This window comes from Choloepus didactylus, chromosome 14 (genome assembly GCF_015220235.1).
Source record: "Choloepus didactylus isolate mChoDid1 chromosome 14, mChoDid1.pri, whole genome shotgun sequence".
Classification (NCBI taxonomy): domain Eukaryota; kingdom Metazoa; phylum Chordata; class Mammalia; order Pilosa; family Megalonychidae; genus Choloepus; species Choloepus didactylus.
The window spans coordinates 72,843,623-72,870,301 of record NC_051320.1 but is presented as its reverse complement, the minus strand read 5'-3'; the positions used below and the strand labels follow the sequence as shown (position 1 = coordinate 72,870,301).

Below are 26,679 nucleotides of genomic sequence, written 5' to 3'. Positions count from 1 at the left end.
ACTTATTTTGAGATAAATGTAGGCTCGCATGCAGTTGTAAGAAATAATGCAGAGAAATTCTATGTACCCTTTACCCAGTTTCTATGAATGGTGACATCTTGCAGAACTATTGTACTATATCACAACCAAAATATTGACATTGATACAGACAAGATACAAAACATTTCCATCACCACCAGGATCCCTTATGTTGTCGTTTTTTAGCCTCACCAACTTTCCTTCCAGCCCATCTTCTCCTTATCCACTAGCAACGACTAATCTTTTTTTTTTAATAATTCAATTTTATTGAGATATATTCACATACCATACAGTCATACAAAGTGTACAACCAATTGTTCACAATACCACCATATAGTTGTGCGTCCATCACCAAAATTAATTTTTGAACATTTTCATTACCACACATACAAAAGTAATAAGAATAAAAATTAAAGTGAAAAGGTACAGTTAAAGTAAAAAAGATCACTGGGTGCTTTTTTTTTTTTGCCTGTTTTTTACTCATCCATCCCATACACTGGACAAAGGGGAATGTGATCCACATGGCTTTCCCAATCACATTGTCACCCCTCCTAAGCTACATTTTTATACAATTGTCTTCAAGATTCAAGGGCTCTGGGTTGTAGTTTGATAATTTCAGGTATTTACTGCTAGCTATTCCAATTCATTAGAACCTAAAAAGGGTTATCTATATTATGCATAAGAGTGCCCACCAGAATGACCTCTCTGCTCCTTTTGTAATCTCTCAACCAATGAAACTTATTTCGTTTCATTTCACATCCCCCTTTTGGTCAAGAAGATGTTCTCCATTCCACGATGCCGGGTCCAGATTCCTCCCTGGGAGTCATATTCCACGTTGCCAGGGGTATTTACACCCCTGGGTGTCAGATCCCATGTAGGGTGGAGGGCAGTGATTCATCTGCCAAGTTGGCTTAGCTAGAGAGACGGGGCCACATCTGAGCAACAAAGAGGCATTCAGGAGGAGACACTTAGGCACAATTATAAGCAGGCCTAGCCTCTCCTTTGCAGTGACAGTCTTCCCAAGGGACTAACCTCTTCTTTGTTTCTACAATTTTGTTATTTCAACAGTGTACTGTAAATGGAACCAGGCATTATTTAACCTTTTGAAACTGACTTTTCTCAATCAGCATAACCCTCTGGAAATTCATCCAGATTGAAGTTTGTATCAATAGCTTGTTCCTTTTCATTGCTGTAGTAGTGTTCCACTGTATGGTTTAGCAGAGTTTGTCTAATCATTCACCTGTTGAAGTATAATTGAGTTGTTTCAGGTTTTTTTTACTATTTTGAATAAACTTGCTATAAATATTTGAGTACAGGTTATTGTGTCAATATAAGTCTTCATTTCTTTTGGATATATACTTTTTTTTTTCCCAGGGATGGGGAGAAGTTCTCAACTTCATTATTACTCTGGAGCTCCTCCCTGCCAGCTCCATGGCACAGTGAGAAGGATTGAGGTCAGACAAGTTCAGCCCCTTGCTCCTGGCAGTCTGGGACAGTCGGGTGAGGGGACAGCAGGTGCAAAAGTCCAAATGGTGGCACTTCGGGTGTGGTGGGCACTGGCGAGGCCCAGGGCAAAGGAAGGCCTGTTCTGGTAGGCAGAGTGTCCGCTGTGCGGCAGGGCCAGGCTCAGCTAGGGCAACACTCCTTTGGAGACAGCTGCTATGAGCAGTTGGTGATTGCAGACAACAACTGCTACGCCCAACATTCGTCCAAGTCGATGGGCACAAAACCCTGCAGTCAGGGTCGGGGGTCCTCTTCAGGTATCGTACGGCCATTGGCCCGCTAACGCCGAGCGGCCGTCCAGCTGCTGCTCCACCTGCTGCCAACCTACGGACACAAAGCTAACGCTCTCCTCGTGGGCCAATGTATACATCTCCTGGGCCCGTCCGGGGAACCGCCGGCCGATCACCCAATAGAACTAGAGTCCGCGTCTCCGGCTCGACAGGGGCCAGGGTCCCCGCTGCTGCACCCTAGGGGACGTCGGCTGTGGCGACTGCCAGCATTTCAGGAGCTCTCCGAGCCTGCTTTCCACCTGCTGCTGCGCAGGACGTTGGCGGCGCCGCGCGACCTGGGCCCCTTGGTGCTGGTGTACGTGGCGCGCCAGGCCCCCAGTGCCCACGGCCCACGCGATCGCTGGAACGCACACCCGGCTCCAATCCGCCGCCAGACTCCTGCAGCCTCCTGCCGAGTTCGCAGATAAATACGATTTTAAGATGGAGCATATAGGATTTTCTGATGGATCAGGGGTGGGGCTTAAGAGAAACAGAGGGGTCAAGGATGACGCCAATGTTCTCATACACGGATGCACTGGAAACAGTGGGAATTCTGGTGTTCTTCAACATTTAAAGATTGGCGAGGGGTAGAGGAATCAGCAATGGTGACAAATAAGAAAGGAGCAGCCGGTGATCCAGGAAGGAAATGTGATTGCTTCTTCTAGGCCCTTTCCATCTAGGATGTTTATATTGATTTCCTAATTCAAATTCTACTTTGTAGGGATTTTTTTTTCCCTTAATTTCTTTTATATTTGTACCTCTAGGCTCTGGGGAGCACTGTTTCAGAGGGACCACAAGCACCACCCTGGGTCAGACTGAAAGAGCGTATGTAAAGTGTTTAGGACACATGACTTTAAAATCTTAGTGAAATATTTCCAAGGACAATAAATTGAAAAGAAATTTTAAACTCTACTCGGTATTTTATTATTAGTGATAATATTGGTATTGTAATTTTGAAAAATAATTGTTATGTATAACATAGGATAAAGCAAATACATTTATTATTGTTCATAAGTATCCTGGGTTTTCTGTGCTGCTCATCATTCCATACCGAATGGCATGCACAAACTCCCAATTCTGGTTCTTCCATGAGGGATTTTCTTTCTTTCTTTTTTCCCTTCCCCTCTCCTTTACCCCTCCTCCCAGTTCTTTATGGTTCCTTCCTCCCTCCCTCCCTTCCTTCCTTTTTCCTATTTCTGATTTCTAGTGTAATTTTACCACGATCAACTTTCAATCCTTCTAAATTTGTGGAACATTTGAAAATACTGGATATTATTTTTTCATTTTGTATCGGGAATGTATCCTGAAAACCTTCACCAGGTGTAACTATTTCTGATCCCAGATTGTAATACAACATTTCCTCACACACCCCATGTAGTAGTTTGAAGCTCTATGTACCCCAGAAAAGCATGTTCTTAAATCTACTCCATTTCTGAGGGTGTAAGTAGGATTTTTTTGATGCAGTTACTTCAGTTAAGGTGTGGTTCACATCATTCAGGATGGGTCTTAATTCTCTTACTGGAGTCTTGTATAAATGGAATGAATAAAGAGGAAAAAATGCTATGGAAGCAAGAAGCTGAAAGCCAGGAAACTTGAAGAGAAGGGAGAGACCAGCAGCTGCCACCATGTGCCTTGCCATGTGGCAGAGGGGCCAAGGAGCACAGGACAGCCGGTCTTCAGGGAGAAAAGCATGCCTCGATGATGCCTTGATTTGGACATTCTCATGGGCTCCAAATCATAAGCTAATAAACTCTCATTGTTTAAAGCTAACCCACTTCATGTTATCTCCGCTGAGCATCTAACTAAACTAAAACACCCCAACAACAAAAACAATAAAAAAAACTTCAGGGCAGAAATTGTCCTTCATTTATGTATCTACTTCATCAGTTCTGCATACATACATATTGAATGAGGAAAACATTCTCTACTGAATGAGAAGGAATGTTTTAAGTTCCGTACCTAAAAGGCTTTTTAAAGTTGTCAAGTATTCTTTTAAAGAATTAAGATGTTTATTTCAGAGTAATGTGTCATAAGTCCGCGTTTTTTAGGCAATGATATGTTCTGCATCATCATTTAACACTTTACATAAATAACTGCTCTGGCGCTTTACTCATGTGAATCTCTATATGAAATTGGTAGCAGCGAAAGCCTATTTTTTGTTTTGATAATTCTGACCGAAGTTCCCATGTTTTAATTCACTTCTGTACACACTAAGTGGTTGAGATGGCTAACTAAAATTACGTAAGACAAATTATGCAATGCCGGCTCTTCATTAATTAACAGAATGACGTCGAGCAGATCATATCTGTTTCCTAATATATATATATATACCAATGCAAGCTGGTATAGCTTCTTATAGTTTACATGCTTGGAAATGGGTTTTTAAAAAAAACAGAAGTGAAAGTACTTTTACATACGAGACGTAACAGAAATGTGAACTATAACGTTATGACCATCTAACAGAGACTGACTAAATATAAAGTGGAAAACGCTAAGAAACGTTTACTTTTGTCTTAAAACACGCAATTAGAAAAAAAAACCCTCAAACGCGGATTGTACAAAAGCTCCTCCCAGGGAAAGCGGAAAGTCAGGAAAAGAGGAGGCAGAGCCCTACCTTCGACTCTCCTCCTAGTTCCGCCGGGCGAACCCGGGATTGGGCGCAGCGTCACGCGAGCTGTACTTCCGCTTCCGGATACTCACGTTTCTCTTTCTTCCTGTTTGGCTGGGAAGATGGCGTCCCGCAAGGAAGGTACTGGCTCTCCTGCCTCCTCTTCCACTACAGCCACCGGCGCAGCCGGGAAAGGCAAAGGCAAAGGCGGCTCCGGAGACTGGGCTGTGAAGCAAGTACAAATCGATGGCCTGGTGAGTGGGGTACCATCTTCCCAGGTCCACGTGGGGAGCGAGTTTCCAGTCCCGTCCCGCCAGACACGTTTCCCTGCCGCCCCCTCTTTAGGCTTCCTGTGACTGGGCCAAAGTTTGCCTTAGCACCCTCCTCCATGATCTCACTTATCGCTGGGGAGATGCGTTAGCCTTCTTTGCTTTCTGAGGGGAGAGTTGAGGGTTGAGAAATGGGGCCAAAGCTAGAGGTGTATGTGAGGGATCCTAGGGGTGGTCTTTTGAGGTGGCTGGGAGGAGATTTGGAGAAAGATTCTTGTGGGAGACAAACAGGTGACGGAGGTGTGCAGAAGGATCTAGACCCTAATTCAGGGCTCCTAGAAGGTCAGAGTAAGGGAAACCTTTCATAGCTTCCCTACTGGAATCTGACATCTGTAACTTCCCAAGTGGAAATTTACTTTGTAGACACACTTTTGAGACTTCGGTTCATCGCTTTCCCTGAAACTGCATGATTGGAATAAACTTTTACCAAGAGCTTATACTCGAGAACATAAAAGATATCAAAGAGATGTTCATGTATTTAGTGGTTGACGTTAGTGAACTAGGACATCTAAGGATTCTGGATAAGGGAATAGACTAATCAGGGAAGAGACAAATCTAAAATCATATGAAATTTTATTTCGGTTGCTCCTAAGCAAAATCTATGTTTAAACAATCCATTTTTTAAAGCATTCTTCTTGGAGAGCCTTCCTGCCTCTTTTATTAGTGCAGACTAGACATTTGTAGTAAGGAGGTAGTTTTAAATTCTTGAAAATTTTAATTTCAGGGAGCTGTGTTTAAGTGGAAATTAATAATTTTTGGTCCTTCACATAGTTGAATCATTGAATTGAAAAGTGTAATTTATTATTATTTTTTTATTTGAGGAGTTGTGGGTTTACAAAACAATGTTGAATAAAATACAGGATTCCCATATACTACTCCACCATCAACACCTTTCATTGCTGTGGAGCATTTGTTAAAATTGATGATAGCACAGTTACATAATTGTACTATTTAATAATTAAAGTCCATGGTTTAACTTAAGGGCACATTTTTATAATTGTACTATTAATTAAAGTCCATGGTTTAACTTAGGATTCACTGTGTAGTGTGGTTCCATGAATTTTTTTTAAGTTTATTAAAAAATGTTAGATATACAATCTAATATTTCCCCTTTTAATCACATTCAGATATGTATTTCAGTGCTGTTAATTGCATTCCCAATGATGTGATACCATCACCCGTTACCAAAAAGTTTCCATTATTCCAGATAGTAACCTCATAACATTTTAATCCTTGACTTTCATTCCCTATCCCCACCTGTCCCCTGGTAACCTATATTCTAGACTCTGACTCTGTGAGTTTGCTTATTCTAATTGTTTCAAAACAGTGAAGTTGTTCAATGTTTGTCCTTTTGTGCCTTACTTATTTCACTCAACATGATGTTTTCAAGGTTCATCCATGTTACCACATGTATCAGGACTTCATTCCTTTTTATAACTGCATTAATATTCCATGGTGTGTATATGGCACATTTATCGATTCATCGATTGATGGACATTGGGTTTGCTTCCATCTTTTGGCAATTGTGAATAATGCCGTTATGAACGTTGGTGTTCAAATATCTGTTAGAGTACCTGTTTTCATTTCTTTGGGGTATATACCCTGTGGGTTGCTAGGTCATATGGTAGTTCTATACTTAGTTTTCTGAGAAACTACCAAACTGTCTTCCACAGCAGCTGCACCATTTTACATTGCCACCAGTGTTGAACGAAGTGTTCCTATTTCCTGTTTCTCCACATTCTCTCCAACACTTATTTTCTGTTTTTTTTTTCTTTTTTTTTTTTGATGTTTTTAATAGCAGCAGTTCTAATGTGTATGAAATGGTATCTCATTGTCATTTTGATTTGCATTTTCCTGATGGCTAGTGATGTTGAGCATCTTTTCATATGCTTTCTGGCCATTTGTGTATCTTCTTTGTGTATATCTTATCTGTTCAGGTCTTTTGTCCATTGTTTAACTGGGTTGTTTGTCTTTTCATTGTTAAGTTGAAGGATTTCTTTGTATGGTAATCCTTTATTGGATATATGGTTTCCAATTATTTTCTCCCATCATGTTGGCTGTTTTACTTTTGTGATCAAGTCTTTTGAGGTATGAAAGTTTTTAAATTTGATGAGGTCCCATTTATCTATTTTATCTTTTGTTACTTGTGGTTTGGGTGCAAATTCTAAGAAACCATTGCCTAACACAAGGTCCTGAAAATACTTTGCTACGTTTTTTTCTAGGAGTTTGAGCATTCTGGCTCTTCTATATAGGTCTTTTTTTTTTTTTTTTTTTGAGTTGATTTTTGTATATGGAGTGAGATAGGGATTCTCCTTTTTTTTTGATAAATGGACATTCAGTTTTCCCAGCACCATTTGTTCAGATTATTTTTTCCCAATTTTGTGGTCTTTGCCACCTTATCAAAAATCAGTTTGCCATAAATGTGAGGGTTGATTTCTGAGCTCTTAATTCTGTTCCGTTGGTCTATATGTTTGTCCTTGTGTTTTGATTACAGTGGCCTTGAAATAAGTTTTTTAAGATCAGGAAGTGTGAGTCCTCCAACTTCATTCTTCCTTTTCAAGATGACTTTAGCTATTTGGGGTCCCTTACCCTTCCATATAAATTTGATGATTGGCTTTCCATTTCTGCAAAGAAGATTGTTGGAATTTTGATTGGGATTGCATTGAATCTATAAATTACTTTGGGTAGTATTGACATCTTAATGATATTTAGTCTTTCAATTCATGAGCATGGAATATCCTTCCATTTACTTAGGTCTTCAGTTTCTGTTAGCAATGTTTTGTAATTTTCTGTAAGTCCTTTAAATCCTTGGTTAGATTTGTTCCTAGATATTTGATTCTTTTAGTTGCTATTGGGAATAGATTTTTTTTTCCTTAATTTCTTCTTCTGATTGTTCATTGCTTGTGTATAGAAACTACTGATTTGTGGGTGTTGATCTTATATCCTGCCACTTTGCTGAAATTCATTTATTAGCTCTAGGAGCTTTGTTGTGGAATTTTCAGGATTTTGTGTATGTAGGATTATATCATCTGCAAATAGAGAAAGTTTCACTTCTTCCTTTCCAATTTGAATGCCTTTAATTTCTTTTTCTTGCCTAATTGCTCTTGTGAGAACTGGTGAGAACTTCAGTACAGTGTTCAATGACAGTGGTAACAGTGGGCATCCTTGTCTTATTCCTTATGTTAGAGGGAAAGCTTTTAGTCTTTCACCATTAATTAGGACATCAGCTGTGGGCTTTTAATATATGCTCTTTATCATGTTCTACTTTAGTGTTCTGAGTGTTTTTTTGTCAGGAAAGTGTGCTGTGTTTTGTCAAAGATCGTGTGGCTTTTTTCCTTCATTCTGTTAATGTGGTGTAGTACATTAATTTTCTTATGTTGAACCTTGCATACCAGGGATAAATCCCATTTGATCATGGTGTATAATCCTTTTAATATGCTGTTGGATTTGGTTTGCTAGTATTTTGTTCAGGATTTTTGCATCTATATTCAAAAGAGATATTGGTCTGTAGTTTTCTTCTCTTGTGGTATCTCTATCCAGCTTTGGTATGAGGGTGATGTTGGCCTCATACAATGAGGTGGGGAGTGTTCCCTCCTCTTCAGTTTTTTGGAAGAGAACTGTTGTTAAATCTTCTTGGAATTTTGAGTAGAATTGCCCTGTGAAGCCATCTGGTCCTGGGCTTTTCTTTGTTGGGAGTTTTTTTGATTACCGATTCAATCTTTTTACTAGTAATTAAGTTTGTTGAGATCTTTTATTTCTTTTTGAGTCAATGTAGGTAGTTTGTGTTTTTTAAGAATTTGTTCATTTCGTCTAGGTTATCTAACTTATTGGTGTAGGGTTGTTCATAGTATCCTCTTACAGTCTTTTTTATTTCAGCGGGATCAGTAGTAATATCCCCCTTCTTATTTCTGATTTTTGTTATTTGTATCCTCTCTTTTATTCCTTTCAGTCTAACTAAAGATTTGTCAATTTTATTGGTTTTTTCAAAGAACCAAATTTTGGTTTTGTTGATTCTCTGTTGTTTTTTGTTTTCTATTTCATTTCTCTCTGCTCTAATCTTTGTTTTTTTTTCCTTCCTCTGCTCGCTTTCGGTTTAGTTTGCTCTTCTTTTTCCATTTCTTCCGTTTTGAGGTTAGGTCTCTGATTTGAAGTCTTTCTTCTTTTTTTAATGTTAGCATTTAGAGCTGTAAATTTTCCTTTCAGCACTGCCTTTGCTGCATGCTATAAGTTTTGGTGTGTTGTAGTTTCATTTTCATTTGCCTCAAGATACTTCCTAATTTCTCTTCTGATTTCCTCTTTAGCCCATTGGTTGTGTAAGAGTATGTTGTTTAATTTCCATCTTTGTGAATTTTCCATTTCTCCCTGTTATTGATTTCTAGCTTTATTCCGTTGGTGTCAGAGAATATACATTGTGTGATTTCAATATTTTTGAATTTATTGATACTTTTGTAACCCAGAATATGTTCTATCCTGAAAAGTTGTCCATGTGCACTCTAGAAGAATGTGTGTTCTGTTTTCATTGGGTGCAGTATTCTGTGTATGTCTATTAGGTCCATCTGGCTTATTTCTTTTGAGTAGATGTTCTATCCATTATTGAGAGTGGTGTGTGAATATTTCCTACTATTATTGTAGAGTTGTCAATTTCTCCTTTAAAATCTGTCTGTATTTGCTTTATGTATTTTGGGGCTCTGCTCTTAGGTGCACATGTGTTTATAATTGTTACATCTTCCTGTTGAAGCATTGTCCTCTTTATCAGCATATAATGACCATCTTTGTCCCGTGTAACTGAAATATATAAACTTATTAAGGAAATATAGACTGGTGGTTAAGAGCTTAGATTCTGGAGTCATTCATTCTTCCCAGCTCTCCCACTTACCAGCTCTGTGACCTTAGGCAAGCTAAGCTTTCGAAGGCTCAGTTTCTTCATCTGTCACATGGAGATGATAAATACTTGGTTTATGGAGTTGGGTAGATTAAATGAGAAAATTCATGTGGTGACGCATAGTAAGCACTTAGTAATTGTTGTTGTTATTATTATGAGCTTACTGTCTAGTGATGGTAGGGTTGGAAAGATACAAGCAAGAAATTAACTTTGGAGATACTTTGTCCTATTCTTTTTAAGTGTCGCTTGCATCATACTCCGAAAATGCACAGTAATATCTCTTCTTCTTAAGACACTTCTGGCTTTCCGTGCCCCATTGGAGGCTGGTGTATGTTCAGGAATAAATGACATATCTTTATATGTTGAAAATCAATTGGTGAAAGGACTGTATGTATAAAATTAAGTACCATTTATGTGCTTGGAAAATGTTTAACTCATTTCTTGGAAACACATTTCTTATTAAGTTGGCTTATGTCACAAAACCTCTCTTTGAACCATTTAGTTTCCAAAGTTGAAAAAGCAACAGCTTGGTGGCATAAATCTGTTTGGTAGAGGTAGTTTATTCAGCAGATATTTTAGGGCTGAGTACTGTGATGAAGAGAGAATGGCCTAAGGCACTTGCTGTCTAACATTGGAGAGTAATGAAGGTATACCACTAATAGTGTCCTGGTGCTATAAGAGAGATTGTTGAAATAAAAAGAGAGCTGTATTTAGAGACACACTGGATCATTTAGAGTTTAACAACCTGGCAGTGGGCTCAGCAAAGTCAAGAGACTTGTTCTCAATTTTGTAGCTTCACGAATTAGTATTTTTATCAGCTCTCTTAGAGTTGATTAGTTCCAAAAGATTGATTAATCCTGTTCATAATAGATTGATTTATAAATGCAAATGTCAATTTACTAATTTGCTGTGAAGGGTATGACTTTTCAGTGACCCAAATTCTTATATCTGCCACCAAAAGCACTGTCTTTGATTAACAGGGTGATTGGGAATCAAAGTAAAAATCAGAAGTTTACAAGTGATCACAGAATCATAACAAGGGCAAGTAAAAGGCCTTGAGGGTTAGTTATTTCACATTCTTGAAAAGTTCATGGAATTCTCTTATTCACAGTGTTTTTGCTTAGTTATATAAATACTAACACAGTGCATTCTTAATAACTTCTCTTTCCCTTTCTGCAGATCTCTGCCTTTCTGTCATTTAAAAAAATAGGGGGCAGCTAGATTCTGAGGCTTTTGATTAGGTTTGTTTGTTTGATTGATTGCTCATATTTTAATCATGAATGCTTCCCAGGTAGCTTAATTCATGTAGGGAACATTTAAATTGTACCTTCCGTATGCCAGATACTGCTGTAGTTGCAGGCGATACCAAGTACTCTAGATTTGTTAGTGGATTTTTCTTTACATGGAATAATAAAGAATTTCTACCCCTTGCATAATGTCTCAACCTGGATGTCCTATAGATAATCCACACTGTATGTGTTCAAGCTCAAATGATTTAACTACTTTCTTAAATCCTACTTTTGTTCTTTCTTTTTTTCCCCTCCTGTCTTGATTAACAATTGTTACTCTTAGGGAGGCAGTATTACATAATGACTAAGAAATGCTGAAGACAGACCTGGATCCAAATTCTTATTGTAGCACTAATTGTTACTTTGAGCATGTTTTTGAAACTCCATGGGCTTCAGATTTTTCCTCTGTAAAATGGTGATGATGACAAAGTAGTTATAAGGATTGTGCAAATGAAATGTAAAGTGCTTAGTATGATACCTGTGTCTTAGTAAACATTCAGAGTAATGGTCAGTATCTTGGTCACTTTCATCCTTATTACCATTTCCCAAGTCATTCAGGCTTTAAATGCCACCTTTGCCACTGTAGTGTGATACTGTAGAAAGAGCAATGATAGTCCCACTTCCCCAGTAACTAACAATGCTTCCTGTACTTGAACTCCAGAACTACATTTCCACATCCACAAAATGATTGTCAGTATTCCTTTCAATTTTAAAACCTTATGGTGCCTCCCTTCTTTTTCACTCCTCCTCCCTTCCTGAATCCTGGAGACTTCTTAATCAGTTTTTGACCCAGTCAATCACCGTCCTACCTTATAGGCCACTCACTTGTCTTTAATTTTGGCTTCTTTTTTCCTGTCTGCATGTTGGAGTGCTTCAGGATTTGGGTTCATCTCTCTTCTTGTCTCTGCTTGACAATCTAATTAAGTGGATAAAAGCACATACTTTGGAGCCCTACTTCTTGGGTTTTAAACCCAGCTCTAAAATTAGTGAATGCTTTTGGCCAAGTTACTTGATTTCTTTGTGACTCTGTTCATTCATCTGAGTTGTTTGGAGGATTAAAATGTACTGATAATACGTCACTAACTAGAACAGTGTCTGGGACATAGTAAACCATGATTTAAGCATAACTGCTATTATTAGTAGTAGTAGTAATGGTAGACTCTCTTTGAGGTACTCTCATCCTATCCTATGGCTTTAAATATTTACATGCTGATATTTCCTTCCAGGCTTGGCTCTTGAGTGCCATTCTTGACATCACTGTTTGGATATCTCATAGACTTCTCCAACTTAACATATCTAAACTAGAATTACTTTCTTCCCTCCCTCCTCCTGCCCACCTCATTAATCTTGTGTTAGTCTTCCCCATCTTAGTGAATAAGAGTATTATTAGTCAATTTGAACAAGTTAGAAAACCTAGGCATTAACCTAAATTTGTTCTTTTTCATACCCTCCACACTTCATCCTTCAGCAATTACTGTTGATTCCATCTCCAAAATATATCAAATTCATCTGCTTCTCCCCATCTCTATGTACCACCAACCATATCCACTTAGAATAAAATCTTCCACAGGTAAAAAACTTCTTAACATGATCCTCAAGGTCCTACTGTTCCTGTTTCCTTCAGACTCACCTTATACTTTGTTCCAGGTTTCAGTCACAGTGCCCTGTCAGTTCCTTGTTTTCTCTGCCTGAAATACTTTCTCAATTAGCTCTTCTTCCTTAGTGACTTCTTTTGATCCTTTAGGTCTTGGCTTAAGTATTACCATCTGTGCCAGTCTGAATATATTGTGTCCCCCCAAAGCCATTATCTTTGATGTAATCTTGTGTGGGCAGACGTTATCAGTGTTGATTAGATTGTAACTCTTTGAGTGTTTCTTTGGAATGCACCCCACCCAGTTGTGAGTGATGACTCTGATTGGATAATTTCCATGGCGATGTTGGCCCGCCCATTGGGTGGGTCTGAATTAAATTACTGGAGCACTATATAAGATCAGACAGTAGGAGCAAGCTTGCTACAGCCAAGAGTGACACTTTGAAGAAAGCACAGGAGCTGCAGATGAGAGACAGTTTGAAAACGGCCGTTGAAAGCAGACTCTTGCTCTGGAGAAGCTGAGACAGGACGAATATCCCAAGTGCCACTAATTGTGACATTTTTGAGGAACTGCAGCCTAGAGAGGAGTGTCCTGGGAGAAAGCCATTTTGAAACCAGAACTTTGGAGCAGACGCCAGCCACGTGCCTTCCCAGCTAACAGAGGTTTTCTGGACACCACTGGCCATCCTCCAGTGAAGGTACCCAATTGCTGATGTGTTACCTTGGACACTTTATGGCCTTAAGACTGTAACTGTTTAACCAAATAAACCCCCTTTTATAAAAGCCAATCCGTTTCTGGTGTTTTGCATTTCGGCAGCATTAGCAAACTAGAACACCATCTTAAGAAAGGCCTTGTCTAATAACCCTATCAAAAATAGTTGCCCCCCCATCACTTTTCATTATACCACACTCTATTTATTTACTTCTTAGTATTTACTACAGCCTGTAACTGTCTTGTTTGTTTTATTGTTTGTCTTAGCAATAGAATATAAGCTACTGAGGGCAGGGGCTATGCTTTTTCACCTGCTATAGTCCCAGTGCTGAACCTATTAACTGCTATATAGGCAGGATAAATGAATGAATGAATGCTTTTGTTTTACTTTTGCACTATTCCTAATTCAGGTCCTGATATCTTCTTACATAGATTATTTTATTAGTATCTTGAATTGTTCTCTCAGCCTTCTTCAGTTCATCCTTCATACTGTTATAAAAACATTCACTTAAAGTGAGAGTTCAGATCTTGATATCTTCCTTGCTCAGGTATCTTTAATGACTTTCCATTGAATTCAAGACCCATCATGATATTCTTGGTTTTATGTTCTAGTTTATGTCTCACTCTTTCCAGGCTTCTTAGGAATTGTACATTCCAGCTGCACAGAACTTTTTGACCTTTCCCTGACTGAACCCCACAGCTTGCTATTTTGCTTGCTAATGAGTTCTTTCTTTTTGAAATTCCTTTATCATTGTCATATGTTGAAATAAAAATGCCTTAATGGGCTTGTTCTATTTTTGTTTCTGTTTTTTGTTGTTGTTCTCTGTATACTCTGATTTCAATCTGCTTGTTAGAAATGCAGAAATACAGTGTCTCAGAATAATCTCAGACCCTCCTTCTGACCTATTGAATCAGGTGATTCATAGCATATTCAAGTTGGAGAAGCACTGTTCTGGTCTACATTTATCTCTTCCTTTCCTGAACTTTCTATAATGACAACTTCTGTCACTCATTTTGGCATGTAATCATAGGCTGTTAATTAGTGGTTTACTGTTCATGTAACTTTTCCCCTTACAACTGAGGTGATAACCTCTTTGAAGGCTGAGGTGGAAAGAGTTTGTATCCTCCATAATTGAGCAGTTAAGACCTATTGCCATTTGATATTTTTTATTACCTTTTAAATTTTATTTTCTCCATTATATAAGAAGTTATCTTATTGTTTAAAATTGGAAGCTACCTTATCCCCCCTTTTTTGGATGTTAGGTAAAAAATGTTATTAATCAGTGAAAAAGTCTGAGTTACATGTACTTTTGTGTCATTCGGGTGTCAGCTCATTTATCACCTCACAGGGGCCTTCTGAGTGATTTCTAGTGCCATCAGTTCACTTTCCATTACGTTTCCCTCTTGAGCCCTGGTTACTGTCTGAAATCCTCTTGTTTATTGGTTGCTTGTTGATTGCTTCCTCGTACTAGGATATAAACTTTCTGAAAGCAGGGCCCATGTCGGGCTTGTTCACTGTAATACTTCCAAGAGTCTAGAATGGTGTGTGACACATAGAGAAGGCACTTAGTTGTTTGTGAATGAATTGATATAGTTCTGTTGTGCAGGACTTTTCTTGAAAATGAATCATGAGGAAACTGAGTTAGTAAATGCTTTGTAGAAATAATTATAGTGTTGGTGTGAAAGAGTGCAGGATTGAGAATTAGGGGACCAGGTAGCTTTGTGAGCTTGTTCATATTTGTTCATCTTTTTATGTACCAATTTCTTATCTGTAAGAAAAATTGCTAATGCTAATTGAGCACCTGCTGCTTACAAGACTGTACAGGACTATTTGGCTAGGTTATTTCTGATCTTCATGGCAGTTTTGAGAGGTAGCTGTTATCTCTGTTTTACCTATGTGATGATTATTTAGACCAAATGAAAAAATGTTGGTGAAGTGCTTAGAGAATTGTGAAGAATAGTTGATATGTTTAAAGGGCTTGTGCTAGGCTAAGATGTATATCACCGTACATTTTTTTGTGATACTCTGTGAAGTTATAGAGACTAGATAACAGCTTGTTAAACTCTGTGAAGTGAAAGCTGTTGTCTGAAAATCTTAGTCCAAAGTAGAATATAGTTTTGCCTTTTTTTTTTTTTAATATTTTAACAAAAAATAATTACATGACTCTTGGCTGCTTCTTTCAGTCTTCTGACTTCAGTGCAGAATAAGTTGTTTCCCATGTTGATTTTTTCAGTCAGATAAATTGAAATTTTTTCAAGTGCCAAAACATCTTACTGTTTTGTCATTTTAATTATAAATCTGAAGTATATTACATATTTGATCAGACAATTTTCAACACAGTTTAACCATGTTTTGATGACTTGGCATTATCATTAACAGCATAGTTATTGACCTGTACTGGACTGTAGTCCTCAAGAATCCCTTGGGATGTTTGCTTATTTCTATAATAAATATTGCCTGTCTTTGAATTTTAGGTACCTTGACTAGTTTGTCTTTTTCTTGGCTGTCTATTATTTTTATTGTTGTTAAAGTTATCTGTCTTTTACCCCCTTGATCTCTAGCTTTTTATTTGCTGTGGATGACAAAACAGATAATCAGTCTTGTTAGCATTATTATTTTTAATGCAATTTTATTGAGATACGCTCACACACCATATAATCCATCTGAAGTATACAGTCAGTGGCTCACAGTATCATTACATAGTTGTGCATTCATTGCCACAATCAATTTTAGAGCATTTTTATTATTTCAAAATAAAGAAAAAAATTAAAAAAAATTAAAAAAATAAAAAATAAAAAGAATACCCAAACCATCACAAACCCTTTATCCCCCTCCACTCTGTTATTTATTTAGCATTATTTTTAACATGAGTGTAAGTATACTCCCAGTGAAGTTTAAATTATATATACAATCTGGGATTTTGACTGTTTAGTTTTATTTTTTCTTAAGCAAGTTAGATATTATTGCTTGTAATGATAGCTTCTTGTAATAGAAAAAAAAGCATCTTACATTATTATTTCTTAGACAGTAGCTCCAGGAGCTGGTAAGACCAGGATTATTTGGATTATACATTTAATTCAGCCACTCATAGAGGCCGAATGACTTTTCAAGGACATAAAGCAAATATGTCTTAGAGCACCAGCTCACGTCATATCTTGCCATACTTGATTTGTTGTGCCTTCTATTATAATAGCTGCTTCCTATGTTGTAAGTGTTCAGTAGATGTTAGCTCTTCTTTTTGATGTCAAAACCATTATTATCTCTATTTGACAAATGAGGAAATTGAAGTACAAATAAATTATATAACTTCACAAATGTCACAATGGGGAGAAAATAGAAATTGAGGTGTCCCCAAAATAAATTGCCTGGTGTTCCTTGAGTATCAGCAAATGTATTTTCTAAAATTTAGCTCCCTTACTAGATTCATAACATTAAAATGTACAAGAAAGCTAATATATTGGAATCTTTATACTTAGTAATCTATCATATTCTGGAAGAAGATTTGTGGTTACAAGAAATCAATTTAGTAAATATTCTCAAGTTTGGAAAAATACAACCTTTAGCCCATGAGTCATATAGATTAAGATGCTAGGGGATCAACACTGAAGAAAAATAGGTATACTGAGAGTGGAGAGGACTGTGGGTAGGTACTCCTAAGTAAGATAGTTTACCTTCTTTAGTTCGGCAAACGTAAGTCCATCTGACTTTTCCATTTCGCAGTGCTTCCATGTGTTGGGAAAATCCAGCAGATATGCTGGGCATTGATACCTTTTTCTTAAGGCCAGAAGGTTTATTGAGAACCATTGCTTTTTTTTTTTTCCCCCTAGCCTTCTGACAGTCCCTCCAGTGTTTGTGGCATACACACCAGTATCAGTGTTTAATCTTGGGTATAATTTAAGGAGTCCAATAGATATGGTATTGTTCACTGAGGGAGATGATTTAATAAATCAATTAGCATTTCTTGGCTTTAGTTCTCTCTGCTTTAAAGTGAGGATAAAGCATGGCCTTATTGTAATACATAGGTACATATAATTTATTTATATTTATTCATTGTCAACATCAGTTTTAGTGTTTGGTCTTGGTTTTATTTTTTATTTTTTATTTTTTTTGATTTTTAAAAACAGATTTTTAATGAGAATTCAATATGGATAAAGAATATTGAAGCAAAGTGATTATCCAACTTTACCTAATAGACAATTATAAAACACTACATCAAACTGAAAAATACATATTATTTTAAATACCCTCTGATGAGCAAAATGCAAGTTTCAAAAATTTTAGAGGATTGAAATGACATAGTATATATTCTGTGAACACAGTGTAATTGAAATAAAATCAATACCAGAAACAAATAGAAAATCCCCAAATGTTCCTAAACAAAGGAATACTCTTCTAAAGAATTCATAGCTCAAAGAAGAAATCACATTCAGTTAAAATCACTGGTAATCAAAACAAGATATATCTTAACTTGTGTAATATAGTCTAAACTGTGCCTAAAGTCTAATTTATAGCTCCAAATGCTTACTTTAGAAAGATAAAATTTTAGTATCTGACTGTCTAAGCTTTTTCTCAAGAATGTAGGGGAAAATACCAAATTAAAATAAAATATCAGAAGGAAAGTTTATTGGAATCACTAAAAATGAAGAAAATGTAAATAGAGAAAATCAACAAAGCCAAAAGTGGACTTTGAGTAAGGATTAACAAAATTATTATCCTCTGTTATAGGACTGATCAATGAAAGGGAGAGAAAACAAAAAAATATTATATCAGAAATAAATATAGGAAAATATTGCACATTAATTAAATGGACATCAGGAATATATTCAGGATATTATGAATAGTATTTTGTAAACAAATTTGACAATTTGGACTGATTACCTTAAAGACATGACTTACAAAACTGAGAGAAGAAATGAAAACTCTGAGTAGTCCTATATGTATTAAAGAAATTGAATACATAATTAAAAGTGTTTTGTTAAACACATGGAATATTGGCTTCACAGAATAATTACTTAAAACATTGTGGTGAGAATAATTCCAGTCTCACACACTTTTTTTTTCCTCCAGAAAACTGATTTATAAATGCACGACCCCTCCTCCATACCATTCATCTCAAATCACTCGTGCATTTTATTCCCCTGGACTTCATTTTTTCATCTGGCACACTGGTAAGTGAACAGTATCATGTGTCAAGCACTATCATAAGTAAGATATCATTACAATTTTATAGCTTTAGTGTCAAAACTTTATTATCCCCCATTTTAGGGATGAAAAAATGAAGGCCCAGGTATCTGATATATTTTACCTGCTACTGTGCTGCACTTCATCTGTTTGACATTTTGCAGAAATACTTTGTTGTTAGGTGTAAGAGAGAAATAAGTCTATCTTGTTCAGGACACAGTTAATTTTGTATTGTTTCTTGCAGTTGAACTTAATCCAACATATACAGATATGTTAATAGCTATTTACATGGGAGGTTTCAAGCCTGAGGTTATAAATCTAAATAAATGTCTATCACTGTTCATATGTTTGTATTTTCCTGGCTGCATGGTCTTGGTTTTAATAGTTAGTAGTTATAGTTGGATTCCAAACTGTATGCTTTACCAAGTAAATAGGATGTAATGAAAACTTTAATCTTTGTTACAGCAGATCTGGCCTAGATGAAATGACATACAGGCATACCTTGTTTTATTAAGCTTCACTTTATTGCGCTTCGCAGATATTGTGTTTTTTACAAATTGACAGTTAGTGGCAACCCTGCATCAAGCAAGTCTGTTGGTGCCATTTTTAACAGCATGTGCTCACTTTGTGTCTCTGTGTCATTTTAATTAAGGTATATACATTGTTTTTTTTTCCCTACATAATGCAAATGCATATTAATAGACTACAGTATCATATAAACATAACTTTATATGCACTGGGAAACCAAAAAATTCATGTGACTCACTTTCTTGTGATATTTGTTTTATTGTGGTGGTCTAGAACTGTATCTACAATATCTCCAAAGTATGCTGATACTTTGTTTACTCCTCAAATGCCTATTTTAACATTAAAAGGTGCAGGTGTACAGTAAGTATTTTACATCAGACTACTGGTTTCTTATCTTTTGGTTTCTATCTTGTCACATTTGGCTTCAGCTAAATCCTATATAATTATAAATTCTGATCTTCTGCTTAATATTCAGGATTTCGTTAGTTTGGCTAAGCAGCTCCAGATTTTAAGTCTTGGCAGTGTTGTTCCAGACTATTGTCTCAGCTCTAGCCTAGGTAATGGGGAAGAAAGCCTATATAAACATTAAACTGCTTTAAAAGGATCTTTGCCATTGGTCAACTTTTCTCTTCCTTTACCAAGCCGACCGTAGAGAATTCCTTAGGTCAAAGCTTCTAATTCCAGCACTTACAGGAAAACCTGGTTGTATTTGCTGTCTCTTCAAAATTAGCTCATAATTTTGTTTTTGTAAAGTGTTGAATTATGGTACTTGGATACTGTTTGAATTGGCAAGGTATAAAGAAAAATACTTAAAAAGAAGATAGTTTTATTTTCTTCCCATAAACTACTACATATAGAAGATCATACTATATATAGAAGATCATTCTATAAAATGATTATCAACTGTGTGGATTAAATAGCAGAGTACAATGTAATTTACACACCATCTGTTTGATGACAAAATATACTTGTTTCATTGAAACTGAAAGGGTGAAATGGATACTTGTGTAAAGGGGTGAAGTGAATACTTGTTATGCCAGAGTAATATTCTATATTTTTGTTGATGTTGGTACCAAGCCCAAGCATACAAGAAAAAAAAAATGATTCAGGAAAAATAGTGGTAATTCAATGCTAACTTAGTCAAAACAGGTTTTTTTTTTTTTTACCCTTTGAGTCTAAATATCAGCAGGATTCTGACATAAAATTTAAGGTTTTATTTTCCCCCAAACCTAGTTAGTCCCTGATTGTCTGAGGCATACGTCGTATTCCTTCGATTACTATGAGATTTTTTTTCCTCAGTACCCTCTATACCTTCTGTCCTACTCCCTTGCTATACATGTAAGTAGCAGATGAATTTTTATCTCTGGCACAATATAATTGTGCTAAAATATGTTTTTTTTTTTTTTAAAAAAAAAAAACAAAAACGGTATCCAGCCATTGTGAAAAAGAAAAAAAAAACTGGAAAAATCACAAAAAAACTACAAAGAAGAAAATTAGTCAACTTATAAGTTCATAACATGAGGTAAGTAGCACCATTAAGATTTTGGGTTTTATCTTTCTAGTGTTTTCCTTATGCTTTAATAAATTCCTAGAGTTGAAATCAGTGGCTTAAAGGTTATGCATGTTTAAGCATTTTAAGGATGTTGCCAAATTGCTCTCCAGAATAGTTGTGTTGTACATTTTACTCTCCCACCTATGAGAGTGCCATTTTCTTGGTACCATTGGTAACTGAATGTTATGATTTTTAAAAATCTTCATATCTTTATTTTAAAAATTAATTTGTTTGCATGTCAGTGTGCTTGTTACAATGATTCAATTCAGGAAATATTTCCTGTCTTTTAGTGATACCATCATCTTCCCATGTCACTCAGGCTTCTGATATTTTTTATTGTACCTTGTATTTTCCCCTTGGTTTCTCCTAAGAGCATTTACCTTAGTTCTTTGAGTTTATAACTGAATTATCTGCACTATCCATTTCTTGCCTTCCTTTCTGAACTATTGCAGAAGCCTCACGTAACTGGTTGTATATATCCCATTTTGTACTAGGCCATCATACACAGTGCTTCTAAGTAAATAATCTTAAAGTACAGCTGCAATCGTAGAACTCAAAAACCCTTTGGAAAATCTATTACATGCAAAATAAGATCAATCTTTTTGGTTTGACTTTCAAGGTCCTCTCTACTTCTTCATTTCAGCCTCCAAATGTGGGCTTGTAGATGGTTTTCAAGACTGGTTCGAAAGGAACTTGAACACAATTGAAACCAAAAAAGTTCCCCTTTTGGAAAGAAGAGAACCCCCAGTTTAAATTTTATGCAGAAATACATATAATCTTCCATTTTGTTCTGAAGGGACTCTTTAGTAGAAAGAAGGTGAATAATCGCCTCCTTGAAATTACTGTGGTACCCTTTCTATACTGGACAACTGAAATTTTTAAATTTATTCAACCTATTTAATTAAACACTACTACTAAATGGGTAGTACATGTACATAGCACACAAACCAATATGCAAGGAAGAGGAGGTAGGGAAAAGAAACTCTCACTTTTAATCCTATCTTTCAGTCGCCCTCTTTTTTAGAGGCAACCATAGTTATTCTTCTGGACCTATTTTAGCAAGAAATGCCTCCTGTTGAGGAAGCAGAAACAAATATAATTGAAGTGTCAAAAAATCACTGAAAGCCTTTCTAATTAGGCAGGGATCAATGATATTGAATATAATAAACTTGAAATGTGTTAAGAAGTAGAGAGTACGTAACAATTTTAAATATTTTTTTAAATGTGTTGGAGAGTAAATGAACTTAGTTCCTGTTAAGACATTTTATCACTCATTTTACTTTTGAAAAATTACCTTCCAGCTAGAAGTGGGAAAATTTGCAGGTTGGTTATATAGAGAGAGTTGATAAGGTAGAAACTTCGTATTATCAATTAAACATCCTTATCAGTTAGGATTTGGTTGTGATTGGATACTGCACTAGGCAGTAGGATCACAAATTGGTATATAGTTCTCTGGTTTTAAGATGAGTGAACTGGGTGATTTGAGGGAAATTGCAATTTTATAGGAAACTAACATCTTCTTTAAAACTGAAATCATTTGTTGCATGTCCTAAGCAAAGATAAGCAATTTATTTTACATTTAGAAAAGTGAATAATTGAATGTTTTTTCAAAAAGTCATTTAACTTTTTAAGTGTTTTGAAATATTTTGCACCATTGTACTCTCTCATTAAGAGTATTTTTTTAATCATCAGAGCAGTGCCATTCCACTGAATTTCTTGAGGCTACATACCCCTTTTTACCATAGCTAGTTGACTTAACTTTAAAAATGTGGCCCGTCAATGAGAATTAGATCAAGAGAATAATAATGAAATATGCCCTTTCAACTGAAATATTACAGCAGTGATATTGATTAAGTGTATTGGAGCATTGTAACTAATCCCATATGTGTCAGGAGTATAATACCATTTTTTTTCCTTTTGAAGTTACTTAAATTTCTTTCACATCAAAACTTAGCGGCAGTGATTTAATTCCAATTTATTATTTGACTCAGCCAGTTATGAAATGAAACCTCTATCCCACATGAGCCATAAAATGTGTTAAATTTAAGACTAATGCAGCTTTCTGCTTTTTGAATTTACGTTTTGGCAATAACTAACTTCTTTGTTCAGTATTGGAAAAATGATCCAGGCTTAACCAAATAAGAAAACTGCCAAGTTCAGAGATCAGTCAGTGAAAGAAACCAGAATTAAATGAATGTCTAGATATTGACTTTACATAATATGCTAAGGGGAGATTTTGTGGCATTACAGTTTCTTTGAGGATAAAATTCTTCTGTGGTTAATAGCTGTTCCTTGATGGTGATTGATGTGAGAAATTCAGGCTGTGGGCTTGACCTCCCAAATCTACAGAGTGGGGGAATACAAATAGGAATTCCAAGTAGGAATCTTGGATCCTGCCTGACCTCTTCTTCAACTGGCCAGCAGTGGGTGCAGTTTGGATTTTGCTTTTTTATTTCAGATTTTTAAGAAACTTTCGGAGTGGGCCTAGTCTTTAATTTTGCAAGGGCAACGATGTTTCCAAGGAAAATTACACACACACATGCACATGTGTACATGTGTACACATAAGTGTACACAGTATTTTGAAGAAATTGGTCTAACTAATTGCACTCTTGACTTTTTAATACAGATTTTAAAAATCTTGTCCTGAAACCCTGTGATATTGGTTGTTATAAGAAATAGCTCTAGGCTCAGATGGTTGATATATCTTAACAGAAGTGGAAGTTTGGTGTCAGATGGTTGATTTTTTTAAACATTATAATTTACATCTTATTAGATTGAAACATATATGAGGAATGAACCCTAAACATTCTGGGAAGACTGAAGCTGAAGTGCATTGAGGGTACTTTGCATATTCTAGTCACTCACTAAATATTTGATGGATGGATGGATGGATAACTGAATGAGACTTGGTGAAATGTTTCTTCTGAGTATAGTAGTTCTAACAGCAGCTAACCTTAACTGAGAGTTGACTAACCCTTGCAACAGTGTACGAGATAGGTACTGATTAACTTGTTATTGCTGCTGGTGACTTATCTTCACTGGAAGAAGGTGAGTCTTAAGACAGATGAAGTAACTTGTCCAAGGCCACAGAGCTGACACCCAAACTTTGGTTTTTGGATTCTAGTGCCTACCCTTTCCACAACTATGCTGTATGACTTTTCTGTTTTTATAGAGCACAGGGTCACGTTTTCTGTGTGTATAGTCATAAAAATTAATTTTAGGCTTTTTAAGTTTTCCCTCTTACTTGAACATTATTTTTTCATAAAGAAATAAAGATTTCTAGAGTTACTGTGAACTGGAAAACATGAGAGAGTATAAATAGATTTGAATGTTGAGGCTTCAGTTGGGCTGATTCACTGGATAAATAATTTACTGTTTCACTTCTGTCTTGTAGAGCTTGTGATTGAAAGTTCTATCTTAGCAAAATTGTAAGTTCTTTTTTCATAGATCTTTGATGTTAGTAGAGTGGCAGTTTTGCATAGGTTGAGAACTTAGGTCCTGGAGCCAGACAGCAAAGGTTCAAATGTTGACTCTGCCATGTTGTAGCTGGGATAATTTGGGCCGAATTACTTAACTTTGCTGTGTTTATTGTTTAATTTGTAAAATGGATTTAATAATAGTATCTTATCTCAGTGTTGTTATAAATGCACACCTATGACTTGTAGGTATTATTATTATTTTCATTTTATAAATGAGGAAACTAAAGTGCAGAGGGGTTAAGTAAGTTGCCCAGGATTATACACAACTAGCAAGGTAGAGCTAGGATTTGAACCTAACTAGCATGTTGGCTTCAGGATCTGCCCTCTTCTCTACTGTGCTATACAGCAGACCTAAATAAAAGGGCTATACTTTTTTATTTTTTTAATTTTTAGGATTTTTTTCTTTATTGTGAAATATAACATATTTACATAGAAGTGAGAACTTTCCAAGTGCAATTTAACAAGTAGTTAGCAAATTTCAAAGAATGTTATGGGTTACAGTTCCACAGTTTCAGTTATTTCCTTATTGTGAAATATAACATATATACAAAAAGATGATAACTTTCAAAATATGATTTAACAAGTAGTTATATAGGAAATTTCCAAGAATGTTATGGGTTACAATACCACAGTTTCAGTTATTTTCTTATTGTGAAATACAACATATATACAAAAAGGTGATAACTTTCAAATTACAATTTAACAAGCTCTATAGCAAACTTCAAAGAATGTTATGCATTACAGTTCCCCACCATTTCAGTTCTCTCTGTTTAGCTATTCTAATACTTTAGCAACTAAGAAAAAGAAAATTATATAGAGCTTCAGTATTCATACATAATCCTTTGTTAAATTTTATCTTGTCTGTTGCTACCCCTTCCTCTAGTTTAATTGCTTTCCCAATCTTCAGGAATGTCTAGACAGTGACCACCCTAACTTGTTCATGTTGAAAAGGGGTGTTGACATGGGAAAAGGGGATTCAGCTGGTTGATGTTCTTGGAGAGGCTGTTGCCTCTGGGTTTTGGAACTTAGCTGGCATAGAAGCTCTCTGGAGGATTTAAGTTTCTGAAGAATAAACTTAGTGAGTGAAATTTATAGAGTCTCAGATGGGTATTCTTTAGGATTTTTGGGACTACTGTTGACTTGGGCTTATCATACTGTGGCCATTTGGGATATCTAGCTGAAGCTTGCAAAGGAGTAACCTCCAGGACAGCCTCTCAACTCTATTTGAAATCTCTTAGCCACTAAAACCTTATTTTGTTGCCTTTCTTTTCCCCACTTTGGTCAAAAAGACACTCTCAACCCCTTGATGCCAGGGTCAGGCTCATTTTCAGAATCCATGTCCCACATCGACAGAGAGACTCACTCACTTGGGGGGTCCTGTCCCATGTCAGGGGGAAGGTGATGAATTTATTTGCAGAGTTGGGCTTAAAGAAAATCCACGTTTGAGCAACAAAAGAGGTTCTCTGGAGGTGACTCCTAGGCATAATTATAGGTGGGTTTAGCCTCCTGTTTACAACTATAAGTTATATAAGAGCAAGCCTCAAGATTAAGGGCTTGGCTTATAAAGTAGGGGTTTCTTAATTTTCACATAGCATATGTTCTGTCCACGATAATCAATCAGTATCTCACATTATCATCACTTAGTTGTACAGTCTTCATCATTCTCCATTTTAAACAATTCTCATGGCCCCTAACACCCTATAGCTCTTTTCAGCCCTTAATTATTTGTCCCTAGTATTTATGTGGTATTAATAAGGTATTCCTATTAATTAGAGTCCCTAGTATGCATTAGGTAGATTTTTCCATATACCATTCTGTTGTCAACTTTCTGTACCAGTGTCATACCTTAGAAGTATATCATGCAAAGCACCTATCTATATTTGTAGTGCTGGTCTGTGGGATACATGCCTTTAAACAACCCTGTTCCTGTTTGCTAATGTTACCATTTGCAGAACACCAGAGATGGATTGACTTTTATAAAGGGGGTTTATTTGGTTACACAGTTACAGTCTTAAGGCCATAAGATGTCCAAGGTAAGGCATCAGCAATAGGGTACCTTCACTGGAGAAAGGCCATTGGCATCTGGAAAACCTCTGTTAGCTGGGAAGGCATGTGGCTGGTGTCTGCTTGCTCCCAGGTTGCATTTCAAAATGGTGTTCTCCTAAATGTCTCTGTATCAGCTTCTTGGGGCAAACTCTGGGCTAGTACCTCCAGAGCGTCAGCAAAACTCTGTTTTCAACAGCCGTCTTCAAAATGTCTCTGTAAGTTGCAGCAGCAAACTCCTTCTGTCTGCTCTTACATAGGGCCCTAGTAAACTAATCAAGGCCCATGCTGAATGGGCAGGACCCCGCCTCCATGGAAATTATCTAATCAGAGTTATCACCTCTAGTTGGGTGGGTCACATCTCCATGGAAACAACGTAATTCAAAGGTTCCAACTTAACACTAAATACATCTGCCCTCACAAGATTGCATCAAAGATAATGGCATTTTGGGGGATATAATACATCCAAACTGGCACATACCCCTTTCAATCCTGTTTGCTTTCAATGCAGCTCTGATACTTATAATCCCATTAACAAACAATCATCACCCCTATCCATTCCCAAAACTTTAAATTCACCCTCATTAACATATCTGAACATATTAGATTATCATTTCCCCTTCACTTGCTTCTGTCTATCTCTACGTCAAAGGGTTATACTTTTTGCAACTGTTACTGTTAAGCCCTCCTCC

At 36.5% G+C, this 26,679-nt stretch overlaps 1 protein-coding gene and 1 pseudogene across 1 annotated transcript in view; one reads left to right on the top strand and one right to left on the bottom strand.

Annotated features, from left to right (window-relative positions):
- Positions 1-1,677: 1,677 nt before the first annotated feature.
- Positions 1,678-4,468, bottom strand: LOC119508875 (annotated as a pseudogene).
- Positions 4,469-4,494: 26 nt separating this feature from the next.
- Positions 4,495-26,679, top strand: part of EIF3H (eukaryotic translation initiation factor 3 subunit H) — a 115,150-nt gene continuing 92,965 nt past the window's right edge. The window contains exon 1 of the mRNA XM_037802764.1: positions 4,495-4,652. Within this exon, the coding sequence (XP_037658692.1) occupies positions 4,521-4,652 (132 nt within the window). The 5' untranslated portion in view covers positions 4,495-4,520. The remainder of the gene's footprint in view (positions 4,653-26,679) is intronic.